Source organism: Chelonoidis abingdonii, chromosome 7 (assembly GCF_003597395.2).
Source record: "Chelonoidis abingdonii isolate Lonesome George chromosome 7, CheloAbing_2.0, whole genome shotgun sequence".
In the NCBI taxonomy this organism is placed as follows: domain Eukaryota; kingdom Metazoa; phylum Chordata; order Testudines; family Testudinidae; genus Chelonoidis; species Chelonoidis abingdonii.
Genome location: NC_133775.1, coordinates 103,385,614 through 103,399,392, shown reverse-complemented (window position 1 = coordinate 103,399,392; position 13,779 = coordinate 103,385,614). Strand labels below are relative to the sequence as shown.

Here is a 13,779-nt window from a genome sequence, read left to right as displayed (position 1 = left end):
TTGACATGTTCACTAGACCTCTGGACAATGCTATACCCCCAATCCCCCGACTGTGTGGTTCCTTCCAGCTTCTTCTTAGCCAGCTGTGGAGATGCTTCCATGAAGACCATTTTCTGCCCTGCTCTGCAGATGCTGGGCTGTATTGTGAGTATTTAGAGCAGTCAATATCTCACTTTTCCAGACTGAAGTTTCCCACAGCCCTCCTCCTGCAACTGGGGTTGTGCCTCGGATCAGATGCAAGGCTTTTGTGAGCTTCCTTCAGCAGGCTAGTCTTCTCCTGCCAATGTCTCCCAACTCTGAGGGAAGAGGCAGTCTTTATGCTGGTCCCCTTCTCCCAACTTCTTCCCAGTTGGTTGGGTGAGAAGGGAGCCATGCCCCACTTTCTCTATAAGGCTCCTGGCCCCTTGGCTTTAAAGGTACAGTAACAGATTCCCTCTCCAAGCATTATTCATTCCCAGGGTTGCTTCCTTTGTCCCTATTCCCTTCAGTCTCTCTATCTAGATATCTCTTGGCTCTTTCAAGCCCTTAAAGGGCCATGGCAGGTGAGGGATGGGAGGGCTGACCATCCTGTCACACCTCCTAGAAATCATTATTTTATTTTGATTTAAACACCTAAACAGGAAAAAAAAAACCAGACAGCTCTCCCAAGGACAGCATCACAGTCCATAAGAACAACAGAGCAGAGGCGGATCTGCAAGCACCACCATCAAAACTGCCTGTCATCAATGACATCAGCACAATCTCCTTATCTCAGATCACGCCAAAGCATTCAGCCCTTCAGAGGGCCAGTCTCCCTTGCCCTGCCAAGCACTGGAAAGAGAAACCATTTCTCAATATCATGTTCAGTAGCCTTTGTTTTGCTGTTTTTTATTATACCTATCTATGTGTTCTCTACCTCTGCCTGCTGGAGAGGAGCGTCCTGTCCCACAGGAAGGATGTTGAACCAGATCCTGAGAGCTTTGTAGCCATTGCCAAGCTAGTCTAGCTTTTCTAAAAAGCTTATAAGATTTACTGTCAAATTTCACACTAACTACAGTTTGCCATAGTAGAGAACAAAAATATGGTTGCCACACGATTTCGTAGTAAATCTCATGAGGTTTTGAGTGATTGCTAAATAATTACTTCTGGTTGCTGTAAAAGATTAACACCAACATTTTTACGCAGGAATGCCCTATGAAATAGGGCTGCTATGGGCTGCTTGACAGATTTTCAAACTCAGGTGAAGAATTCCCTTAAGGATTGCTAGTCTAGGGTTGTTTACCTGTCAGCCTGAAACTGTCAACTGGGTTTATAGGGAAGAACGAATTTTCAGGTTGAGCCATGGATTCTGACCAACTTTAATTTCCAAAAACTTCAAGCTGCCCCAAGAGTTGGAGCCAATGGAAGCCTGCAGAATATGATTGCTGCATTCATTAGCTACATTTAAGGCTGTCTTTATCATAGGAAGAACTCCTGTTTGGAGCAGCGGAGGAAAGAAGGGGTACTGAAACAGGCATTCTCCCCTTCTGTTTGTGTCATCAACCTGTTGCATCTTGTTGTTAGCCAAGATTGTAAACTCTTTGGTGGTAGGGCCTGTGCTTTTATTACGTGGTTGTATGCCTACTGCAATGGGGTTCTTTTTCACAGATATTTAAGGCCAGAAGGGACCATCAGATCATCTAGTGTTGCCTGTATAAAAGAGGACAAATAATTTTATTCAGTTGTTCTTGTATTGAGAGCAGTAACTTGTGTTTGACTAATTCTGGAAAGACAAGGTGGGTGAGGTAATAACTTTTATTAGTCCAACTTCCATTGGTGAAAGAGAAAAGCTTTCAAGATTACACAAAGCTCTTCTTTGGGTGATCTGGGAAAGATACTCACAGATAAATACAAGGGTGGAAAAGATAAGGGGTTAACACATGTTACAAGAGACCATTTAAGGTGAAGGGGACAGCCAACACCTCTACAGACTTGACATGGCAGCCCCCATCTTTTCTTGTTCTCTGTATGTATATATATCTTGTATATCTTCCTGCTGTATTTTCCACTCCATGCATCTGATGAAGTGGGTTTTAGCCCACAAAAGCTTATGTACAAATAAATCTGTTAGTCTCTAAGGTGCCATAACTACTCCTCGTTCTTTTTGCTGATGCAGACTAACATTGTTCCCACTCTGAAACCTCTACAGTTGTAGAATAAAGGAGGTTTAGTAGGTTACAAATTGTTGTAATGAGCCGTAAAACGAACGCTTTTCTTGAGCCCATGATTTTTGGTAACTAGCAGAGTTATGAATTTAAGCTCCCAGGCTTATCTTTTGAATGTGATGCACAAGTTTCCTTTGAGGACAAGAACTGGGAGGTCAGATATGAGTGATCATTTTGTGAAAAGTGTTTGCCCACAATGATATGGTGTGTTTATCTTTTACCATTTTTCTGTGTGAGTTCATTCAAGAGCCTGGTGGTTTGGTTTCACCCACATAGTTGTTACTGGGGCCTTTTGATATACAGAATGAGGTACAGCACATGTTATGATAAGCATGTGTAGGACCTATGGCACAGCTGCTGCTGCTGCTGGACCCCAGTTGAGGTTTGGTGGGGGAAATGTTTGCATTTTATTATGCATCATGCAGGTTCTGGGGCAGTTGAGGAGAGAGTATGTGCTACTCACTTCCTGGGTTCATCAGTAATCTCCCTGGACTCTAGGGAGATTACTGATGAACCCAGGAAGTGAGTAACACATACCACCTCCTCAGCCACCCTGGAACCTGCATGGGGCATATCAAAAGCTAAGGTGGTTCTTCTGGAAGAGAGAAGAACATTTGAATTTTCCCGTGGGGTGGCTTCAGGTCTGCAGAGTGGCGACGTGGCTCTGGCTGGCCTGGGGCTCCTCTGGTCAGGTTGAGGTGGGCTCAGGGCTGTGGGGAGAAGTGAGCATGGGGTCCCGGGACTCTAGCTATGGGAGGGGGTGTGGGTACGGGTGGAAGGGGTGGAGCCGGGGGCTAGCCTCCCCAAAGTGGGGCTCCACCCACCACCCATGCTTATGGATCTTGAAAAGTTTTTTATGGGTGGTATTGTTCATCATAGCAGTGGCGATATGTCTGCAGGTTTTGCATGTGTTATGGTCGGGTCTGGTGCCTTTTGAGTTGGTCTGTCCTGGACTGTGGGGAGCTTGCTTCTGATGATGAGCTTGGCAAAGTTGCTGGATTGTTTGAAGGCCAGGAAAGGGAATCATTCAGTCTTAATCTGAAGACTTCAAGTGACAGAGAATTAAGTGTAGGGTTAAGTGCCAATACTTTATTTTCAAGATCGTTTAAGTGGGCACAGATCATCCATTAACTGCAGCATAGTCCATTTTTTTAAATGAGCAATATTGGAAACAAATAAATAATTAATAGTAATAATATTTCCTAATTTTCCACCTAGGAGTTTGTGCTTGTATGTACAGCAATTCAATATGACAAGTCAAGTTGGGCACAAAGGATGAAAAGTTGTCTTTAAAAAATCTTGAATATATTTCTCATTGTATTTCTTTGTTATGTAAAATGTCCGTAAGTTGTAGAAAACTTATCCACATCATTGCTTTTCAGATAGATTTACTTTTCTATGAATAGATCTAATATCTCTCTGCTGGCAGTGGTTTGTTTGTCCTCACATGGCTTAATGCAGAGAGCTTACATAGATAATTGCATTTGTAATGAAGTTTGATCCTAGAACTGAAGAATCTGAATAATAAAAGGAAGGCATATGGGCACAAATCCTCAAAAATATTTAGGCATCTAATTCCCATTAGAAGATCTGGGCTATTATCATATTTGCAGATAGGGACAGCACCCCAGTACAAGACAGCTTAACAGTCTCTTTATTCCAGAAACTTCTAACAACGAGGATTGTACTTCAAACAGGCACATGGTATATCAACATAGTAGCATGCTCTAGCACTGTCTTATAATTGTTGTTGTTATGTATTTATATTGTGGTAGGTGCAGGTGCCGGCTTCTTATGGGTTCTGGGGAACTTAAACCCCCTCTCTGCCCCAGGCTCCACCCCCACCCGGTCTCCTTCCCCCAATTGCCCACCCCTTCTTCCAAGTCCCCACCCTGCCTCTTCCTGCCCCAACTCCACCCCTGCCCCACCTCTTCTTGCCCAGTTCCTCCCCGTCCCTCCGTTCTGCAAGCCGCAGAACAGCTGATTGCTATGGGCAGGAGGGGCACTGGGAAGGAGGGGGAGGAGTTGATCAGTAGGGCCGCCGGCAGATGGGAGGTGTGAGGGGAAGGGGGAGCTGGCTGCCAGTGGGTGCAAAGCACTCACTAATTATTTTGTGTGTGTGCTCCAGCACTGGAGCACCCACAGAGTCGGTGCTTATGGAGGTAGGGCCGATCAGCCACAGCCCCATTGTCTTAGGCATTGTACACACGCATAAGAAAGAGATGGTCCCTGCTCTGAAGAGCATACAGTCTAAGTAGAAGGTGACATACAACTGTCCAACATCCACTGGATGCCACAAATTTATGGGGAGAGGATTCACATTTGTTGCAATGTGGATATACTGTAGGCCAGATTTTTCTCTTTACTACACTCGTTTAAATGCAGAATAATGCTAATGAAGTTACTTACACTGGTATAACGCTGGAGTAAGAGAAGAAGCTGCTTCTTTTTCTGTCTCTCTCTCTCTTCTTTTTTAACCATATTTTGTCTTTTCAAAGAGGATTAAAACAATCACACCTTGATATACTGTTGATGGCCTATTTTTCTATTTAATTTCAGCAGCTGATCTGAGTAATCTGGATAACCTTGTCAGTATGCTGAGCCTCATTGAAGACCAAGTAAATAGCTCAAGAAAGAGATATCGGAGGCATGCGACTGATGATGACTACAACATTGAAGTTCTCCTGGGAGTTGATGACTCAGTTGTACAGTTCCATGGAAAAGAACATGTACAAAAGTACCTTTTGACCCTCATGAATATCGTAAGTAACTTACTGCTACCTGCACTGAGGACTCAAAATGAAATTAGAGTAAATTTACTTCACTTTAGCCCTTTGAATAAAACACAGTAGATCATTCTCAATACAGGAAACAATGTAAAAATTCAGGGCGCTTCTACATAAGTATAAAAAAATAAAAAGTGGTGGCCAGGAACAGTACTGTCAGTGGGACCATTGCCATGCTTCAAGTTAAGCTTGTGCTTCAGTGCCATGCTGGACCAAAGCCTAGAGTCATGAAAGAGTATTTGGCATTCTGGGACTAGCACTGAAAAGCAGTCGTCATGCTTTAGGATGTATGTTCCCTTATGCCATGTTCCCCATAGACAAACTAGATGTTATGAGCTATGTTATAAGAAGAGATTAGAAACATTGATTGGATTGTAAATTTATTTTTTAAAGTATTTGATTAAGTCATTTGATATCTTGACAATGACCCAACCATTGGTCCAGACTTTCTTTACTCTGCATTTAAATATGTACAGTAAGCTACTTAGTCTTCTGAAATTGATATAATTTGCTCCATTGTTGGCATATCTGGGTTTGCCTAACTAAATATGTAATCTTTTAGACCCCATCAATGTAATAGACTGTGCATGGTTTGGTTGTAGGGTTGCCAGGTGTCCGTTTTTTGACTAGAACCCCCAATTGAAAAGGGACCTGGCAGCTCTGGTCAGGACTGCTGACAGGGCTGTTAAAAGTCTGGTTGGCATGGGGCTGGCAGGCTCCCTGCCTGGCTCCGTGTGTCTCCCCAGAAGTGGCGACATGTCCTAGGCAGAGAGATGGCTGGAGGGCTCTGCGCTCTGCCTCTGCCTACAGGCGCTGCCCCCACAGCTCCCATTGGCCGGGAGCCACGGCCAATGGGAACTGCAGGGTGAGCACCTGTGGGCAGAGGCAGCCTGCAGTACCGCCTGGCCACGCCTCCACCTAGGAGCCAAGGGACATGCCAGCTGCTTCTGGGAGCCGCCTGACATAAGCACTGCCTGCAGCCCGCATTTCCTCATACTCCGTAACCCCCTGCCCTAGTCCTCAGCCCCCTCCTGCACCCAAACTCCCTCCCAGAGCCTGCACCCCCTCTCACACCCTTGTCCTAGCCCTGAGTTCACCTCCTGCACCCAAATTCCCTCCTGGAGCCCACACCCCTGCCCAGGCTCAGTAAAAATAAATGAGTGAGTGAGAAATAGAGTAAGTGACAGAGGGAGGGGGATGAAGTGAGTGGGGTCAGGGCCTCGGACAAGGAGGGCAGGGGCAAGGCCTCAGGGAAGGGGCGGGGGTGGGGCAAGAGTGTTTGATTTTCTGCAATTAGAAAGTTGACATCCCTGTGTGGTAGTGATAAAGATAGACACAAATCTCCATTAAATATAACTGGGTAGAATTTAACAGAAGACACTGCCATATTTAGTCTTTGACTGAAAGAATTTGACTGGTAGGGGTTTATACTGACCCCAGAGGCTGAATATCTTGATAGATGACTTTGGGGCACTTTGCAGAATGTGGAAGTTGAAACGTGAATGGAAGCCCAAAACACTGGGAACATTTCTGCCTGGAGCATAATTTTTAAAAATGTTGTTATTTTATGACTATGATTATGAGACTCGTATCTCTGCATGGAGTTTTAAACTGACTGTCCAGATATATAACACTAATCTGACAATGTCATCTGTAATTTTTAGACACTCCTAGTGTATTTTTCCAGTGACATCATGGGACTTCCAACATCTGTCCCCCATCATGCAGTCTTTCTTTCAGCACATTAGAGATGTTTAAGGAGCTGTTTATTCTGTTTTCTAGTCTAGCCAGCAGAGATGTAAATCACTGTGGGGCAGGGGACTGGGGAAGACCCGGCTGGTGGCTTCTATCCTGTGCCGGGCTCAGCTGCTAGTTTTTGTCTGGTCTGGGGAGGACAGGACTTCCTCTTCCCCTGCACGGCATCTGGGGCCGGGTCAGACCCACCCCCAGATTTTTCCCCTGTCTGTAGGAACCTCTGCAAACTCTTCCCCCGACCCCATACTTACTGTACCCATCGCTTCTTAGCTGCAGGGGAAGGGTTCACTGTACAGGGAGTTGCTCCCCCATTTGCACAACCCCTGTGCATCCATACCCCTCATACCCAGATCATCCTGCCGAGCCTCACCCCCCCCCACAGACCCAGAACCCTCCCGGATGAGCCCTACTCTCCCTGCAGCTGGACCACCCCGACGAGCTACCTGCACCTAGATCCCCGCCCCACTTCCCCAGCTCTGGACCCCCCGATAAGTCCTCCACACCAAGACCCCCCTGTTGAGCTCTATTCTCCCCACACCCTGACCTGCCCCACTAGGACCCAACCACCTTCACCTGGATCGTCCCTGTGGAGTCCCATTACCATTGCACCCAGAACCCCCCAACAAGCTCCTATGCATCCAGATCCTCCACTGAGCTGTCCGTACCCAGATTGCCCCACACAGAACCCTCTTAACTTTTAAAAAAATAATTAAAAGTGGTTTAGTGATGTTGTATATTAAATCTAGTGATTAAAAACTAATTTTATTCCATCCTAGTTTTTCTTTCAGGCATAACTTACACACACCTGTTCCCCATGTGCATTCTCACATTCTTGCATAGTCTGATTTCCTTATCTGCAGTCCTTATCTAATGCTGCCATTAACCCTTATTATTCCTATGTACTTCCCACAAGAAGGAAGCACGACTGAAACCTACAGGCTCTATCAAGAACATACAGGCTCTATCTACAGCCCCTAGATATTGCAAAATGGGGATACTCTAAATGAATATATTACAGGAAAATACAGAATCATAGAATTTAGAAAAGAACTGCTTGTTCCCCTTTTCCAGCTCCTGGCCAGTGCTGGATTTTTCTGTCAACATTTTCTGCAGGGTTCTGTCCAATGTGTATCTTAGAATGCTTCTAGGAAGGGTGCTGACATGAATTCCTTAGGCAGACTTTTCAACAGCAATAGATTGTGCTGTCAGGAAACTTTTTCCTGAGAACCAGCCTAACTATTTCCTTAGCTCATCTTTATTCCATTTTTCTTGGTCACAGCTCTTTAGACCACCCCAGAAACTGATCTCCTGCTTGATGTTTGCCGGGGCTGCAGAGCACCACTGAAAGCATGTGTGTGTGGGAGATTGATTTGCCCCCCCCCACACCTGACCCTCCCTCTCCCGTTGACCCATTAGCCCCTCCACAAATCCCCTCCAAATCTGAGTGAATGGCATTGCGACCTGGTGCATGAAGTTGCAGCACCACTCAGGTTTGGCCTAGCAAAAAAGTGGTTGGCCTGTGGCCCAGGTGCCACCAACCCTCAGTTCTATGGCCTGTGACATTTAAATGGAACCCTTTAAATGCCATGCAAGTCCACCCTTATTTATAAGATAGTCATAATTAATTGCTTTATTTCTTTAACTCATCCCTTCAACTCCCCAAAATAATTTTGTTAATACTTTCTCAGAAAAGACAAGAGGCTACATACTAAATGTTTTGGCCACACCAGATATTGTCAGAAAGGTGACTGAGGGGTGAAGTGAAAGTAGATGCTGCCAAACTATTTGACTGGGTGACAGACTCCAAAGGAAAGGTAACAAGTGAAAGCAAATATACAGTAGAACAATACTCAGAGAAAATTTAGAAGGAGAAATGTATTTATGTAGAGTGCCATTAACATGTGCTGCAATGCAAACTGCAATATACTGTAAAAAATTAGCAGAAATATAGCATTAAAATATATTAAGAGGGAAAGTCACTACAGGACAAAGGTGTGGACTCTAGGATTTTTCTCTCTTTATATAAGAAAGGAAAACTGGCTTTCAAATAATATAAGGAGTTAGACTCAAAATAACATAACAGACTTGGGCTCAATCCTAATCCTGCTGAAATCAGTGGGAGTTTTGCCATTAACTTTACTGGGAGAAGGCCCAAACTACTGATTGTTTAAATAGAAAAGATTGGATACGGAACAAATCAGGAAATGCAGTAATTGAGAATTTGGCATAAAATATCCTTTAGACAAAACATTTCATTCCACAAGCAATAGAAACACCGCATAGAATAAATTTACCCAAACAACCATTCAGAACAAAAAACCAGCTAAGCCACACCTGGGCTGTGTCTATACTAAAATTGTTATTCACTTTTCCCATTGCAGTGCTATGCCAGTTCCCCACCATCTATAGTATCAATGGCAGGAGTTCTGGAGTATATTAACATGGTGTCATAAAATCCAGATCAGCACAGGTGTAGATGACATGGTGGTTGAAATGCTGATATTTTTAAACAGAGGGAATAAAATGTGATCTGACCCCGATTTAAAAAAAAAGAATACAAAGAAATAAGACAGACCAAACCTTTTCCTGCTCAATGATATCTCAGATGTGGGCATTATTTACTTATTATGTTTTTCAAATTAAGAGACATAGAGATACTCTGCCATCAATACCAATGGGCAAACCACTGAAACAGAACATTATGTGAAACTAAAGATGTGAAACAGGTCAGAAAGCATGTATTGAAAAACATATAACAATTTAACAAGCCCTCAGGACAGTCCCTTCCACGGGTCATCAAAGTGCATACACACATGTAGGGTTATGAATATATGTGGTGGTAGCTTCCTCCAATAACAAGCTATAAAGTACGAACTAAAGACCAATGTGAGTCGGGTGAAAGTGTTTACTGTAAGACAGGTGCAGTTGAATTCTCCACGATGAACTGATTCCTGAAGGCTAAATCCCTGTGATAACTCCCCTTACCATAAACATGGAAAGAAGGGACCCCAAACAAGGTTACTTTTCCCGGCTTTGTTAGGTTATACTGTGTGCGAAGGGCATTAGCAGAAGTGTGTCCCTAATTAACCTTTCTCTGTGCGGTTGGGTGAGGCCCCAATGCCAACCCAGTCAAACCAATATTTTTTTCAAGCCCAGTGTAATGACTTATTCAGTAAATCTGTTTTACACTGGCTAAGATGACAGGTCAATGTCAACACCGAAAGTCCATAAAGGGAGGAAAAACCCAGGGCTGGGGTGTTCAGAATGGCCTGGACAGGTACTCTGATTTTCCCCCCATAATTTGGAAATGAAGTCACAATCCGGCCATAACTAATGGTGATAAATGCCAGAGGATTTTTCACACTTCGGGCTGCAGCTAATCATAGCCTGTTTAAGCTATGAGAGTTTCAGTGGAATGGAGGAGGCCATTTGCCACATCATTTTCAGGCTCCAAACATTTCCACATACAAAATCTCTTGTTTCGATTAACACGTTGGTACCTCCCCACAAAATAGTTTAAGCCTTTTCAGTGCAGTCTTTTAAGCAAATACTTCATTTTTCACTTTATAGAGCCCCTCAGTAGCAGCCTGATGCACTTGCCATTTCTCCTGCACACGGTAGTGTGGTTTCTGCTCTGTAGGACATTATCTTGCAAGGTGCGCTCTGTACCCCAAAAGACTGGGTTCACATGTCGGTGACACTTAACTTCAGATTTATTGTGTTAGCAGTTGTGCTGTTGTAGCAGTATGTAATATTACTATTTATGATGGGGCACCCGACTCCTTGAAGTAAAGCAGAAGTGATTAAATAGTATATTGAAATATCTTCTGACTATGTAGTCTACATGAGGGTGTGAAAGATACTCTTACTTCTCAAGTGAAGACAACAAATGTCAGAGATTCTATTAATCCATCTCCTTGTGCCATGCTTTCTCTGTGTCTTGGGGAGGTGTTTAAAGTACACTAGGCAAAACTGATTGCCTGGAGAGTCTTATGCTTTATTGTGAAATAGAAATTACATACTACATGAAAATAGTGGAAAAAGAACTGAGCTTTTAATAGATAGTATAGTAATGGTTTTGACACTGGTGACACCCAGAAAGTGCCATTTGTGTCAAGGGTCCCAAACCATTTCATAATTTGATTACAAAATGCTTTCAAGGTTTAAGCAGTACTTCCAATGGCCATTTCTGCTGGACATGCAAGGGGTTAATCTATGCTTTAAAATGTAGTTCCAGGAGCCATTTTTCTGAACTGGACTTTGAATTTTGGTGATAAGGAAGGTTTCAGCCTCTAGATCCAACTCCTCCACACTCCAGTTTTGAATCTGGGTTCACATCCAAAACTGAAGATACTGTTTTTTCTGGATGAGATGCAGCCCAAGATGACAGAAATCTAGTTAAAATATCTGATTTCCATCATTCAAAATTGCTGGAGTCTCAGAAGATTGGGTAACCTGGTGAGATTTCTCAACATGTCAGCTCTTAAGAGTCATTACCACCCATCCTGAACCTCTGGGTTAAGTTTCAAGCTCACCTCAGAACTTGACCCTACTCTCAACATCATCTCAAAATTGCCATGGGGGGTATTTTATTGGTAGGTTCCAAATATTTTTAGGTTTACATAATCTGTCTCCCAGGACTTAATGGATAAGTAGCTTTTGAGATTTCTCCTCCACAGAGTGTTTGTTTCTCCTGAATACTCTCACAAAGTAGTTTTTCAATTTCTGTGCAAATTCTGTGTCTTTTGTCACAATGATTATCCTTGCCCATTGAGGTTCTATTTTCTCTCTTTACCCTAATGTATTTATCTCATTTCCCATGCTGAAACCTCGCTTCAGGCATCTCATTTTGTGATGTTGGTATGTCTCCATTTTACAACTTTTTCAGAAGAATTTGAGTGAAATCTGCACACATTGTTGATTTCAAACTTTATGAAATCTTAGGAGCCTAAGTCCTATTGACTTACAGTGAGACTTAGGCTCCTGAGATTTTAAGAAGTATTTGAGTGCCTAACATTGCGAATAGGTACCTCATGGGATTTTCAGACATGCCTAGGTGCCTAATTCTCATGAAAAGAAGTCACTGGGAGTTAGGTGCCTTGGGGCTTTTGAAAATCTCACTAGATACCTATTTATTTCCTTAGGTTCATAAATACTTTTGAAAAACTGATCATTAGTGGCTTTTGAAAGTTATCCTTTGTCTTTAATAGGATGTACATTATATAGTTATCATATGTGAGAATTTAACTTTTGTAGATTTGGATGATGGAAGGTGAAGATATTCTAATACAGAACAGGAAGTCGTAAATGAGTGGAAAGGGCAGAAAAGTCATCATTTTTAACTGACAAATTGATGAAAGCCTGCAAAGCGTGTCTGATTCAAGCTGTTGGAAAAGATGATGATTGAACCCTTTGAAATAATAGTGTACTCTGTAAGCAGAATCGTATTTATTAAACTGGGTAGCATTTTTAGGGGAGGGAGGATATTTCAGTAATACTGTACTTAAAGAAAAAGGTGTGCATTTTTTAAAAAAAATCAAATAATCTGTATACATTATTTCAAATAATTTATTTCAACACATACTCTTTAAGTTTGAGCTAATTCTTAATAATTATGCAGCTAGTAATTGTAGGTCTAATACTATCCACCTAGATTTTAATTAACAGTATTTAAATTAGAGCTCATGTGTGCTTTGAATGTGTGTTGGGATGTTAACTCATCATTCACGATATTCTAAGAATCAATACTTTTGAACGGTGGAAAATACAGATTTTGCCTGTGCCTCAGTGATTTTTTTTTTGATTTTTTTTTTTAGTATGTTTGCTGCTAAATTTCAGCAAAAGTTGTGTGTGCAATTTGACATCTGACAGATTTATTGGGAAATGTTGTTTATTGAACTCTTAGAAGTTTCACTCATTTCTGTGGTGGCTTTCAGGTGTAATTTTCAACAGTATGAAGGTTAGATTAGTTGTTCACTTCCCATTATTGTTAATGCCTAGTTTTTTTCCATGAATAAAACTGGTAGCTTATAGTGATGAACAAACCTCCCAAAGTTCAGATCAAATAAGACCTACAGTCAAAGGCAGTGATGTCTAGACAAATGTATTCAGTTGTTTTGAAGTACTCATTCTCATCATCGCCTCTCAGCAGCAACAGCCTTCCACGTCTTGAAACTCCCAGGCAGCTAGTACCAGTCTGAATAGAACATTGGCATTGACCAGATGCTGGTTGACTTTACCCCAGATCTAAACATGAGGCCTAACCACAAAGTTTGCATCCAGATCTGAACTTTCTTTGAGAATGGGGATGTTGTAGTGTTATCATTGTTACTATTGATCATGTTTATTGTGGTTATGTGTAAGGGACAATTGAGAATGGGGCGTGCTTCAAAGAGTTTACAGTCTAAATATGGGAGTATGGTTCAGGCCTATCTCCATATAAAACATGAACCTGACCCATGCCCTTTTCCAGGTTCTGAAATTTCTAATAAAGAACTTCCTCATTCTGTTGAAGAATGGAGATACGAGACTGGCTCGTCCCACTTACAAGGGCCTAACAGAGTAAAGCCCCAACCTCACTGAGGCCTCCAGGAATTACAGCAATGTATATGTAAATAGAGAAGAAGGATGGTTCAGTTGTTAGAGCAGTAGCCTGTGACTCAAGTGACCCAGGTTCAATTCCCTTCACCACCACCGACTTCCTATGTGACCTTGGGCAAATCACTGTCTCCCTGTTACACACTTCCCTTATCTCACAGAGGTGTGTGAGGATAAATACATTAAAAATTGTGAGGCACAATGGGAGCTATGTAAGTGCCTAAGATGGAGGTGGGTGGAAATGTTAAATACTGGTAAAGTATTTTAAACTTTAAATGATCATTCCAGTAACTGAAACTTGCACTGACAGGATGTTTTCAGATCCTCTTGCTCAAGAATAGGGAATGAGGGTGAAGCACACTGACTTCCCACATATGTTTACCCTTGTGGGAACTGTGGGTTTCTCAGCCACTCCTCATTAGCTTTCTGGAAGACTGGCATATGGCTGTGCCCAAACA

The 13,779-nt window shown here is 42.6% G+C and overlaps 1 protein-coding gene across 1 annotated transcript in view; it reads left to right on the top strand.

Moving 5' to 3' along the window:
* LOC116837700 (A disintegrin and metalloproteinase with thrombospondin motifs 2) overlaps nucleotides 1-13,779 on the top strand; it is a 105,370-nt gene that overhangs the window by 6,887 nt on the left and 84,704 nt on the right. Inside the window, exon 2 of the mRNA XM_075068310.1 lies at nucleotides 4,743-4,945. Within this exon, the coding sequence (XP_074924411.1) occupies nucleotides 4,743-4,945 (203 nt within the window). The remainder of the gene's footprint in view (nucleotides 1-4,742; nucleotides 4,946-13,779) is intronic.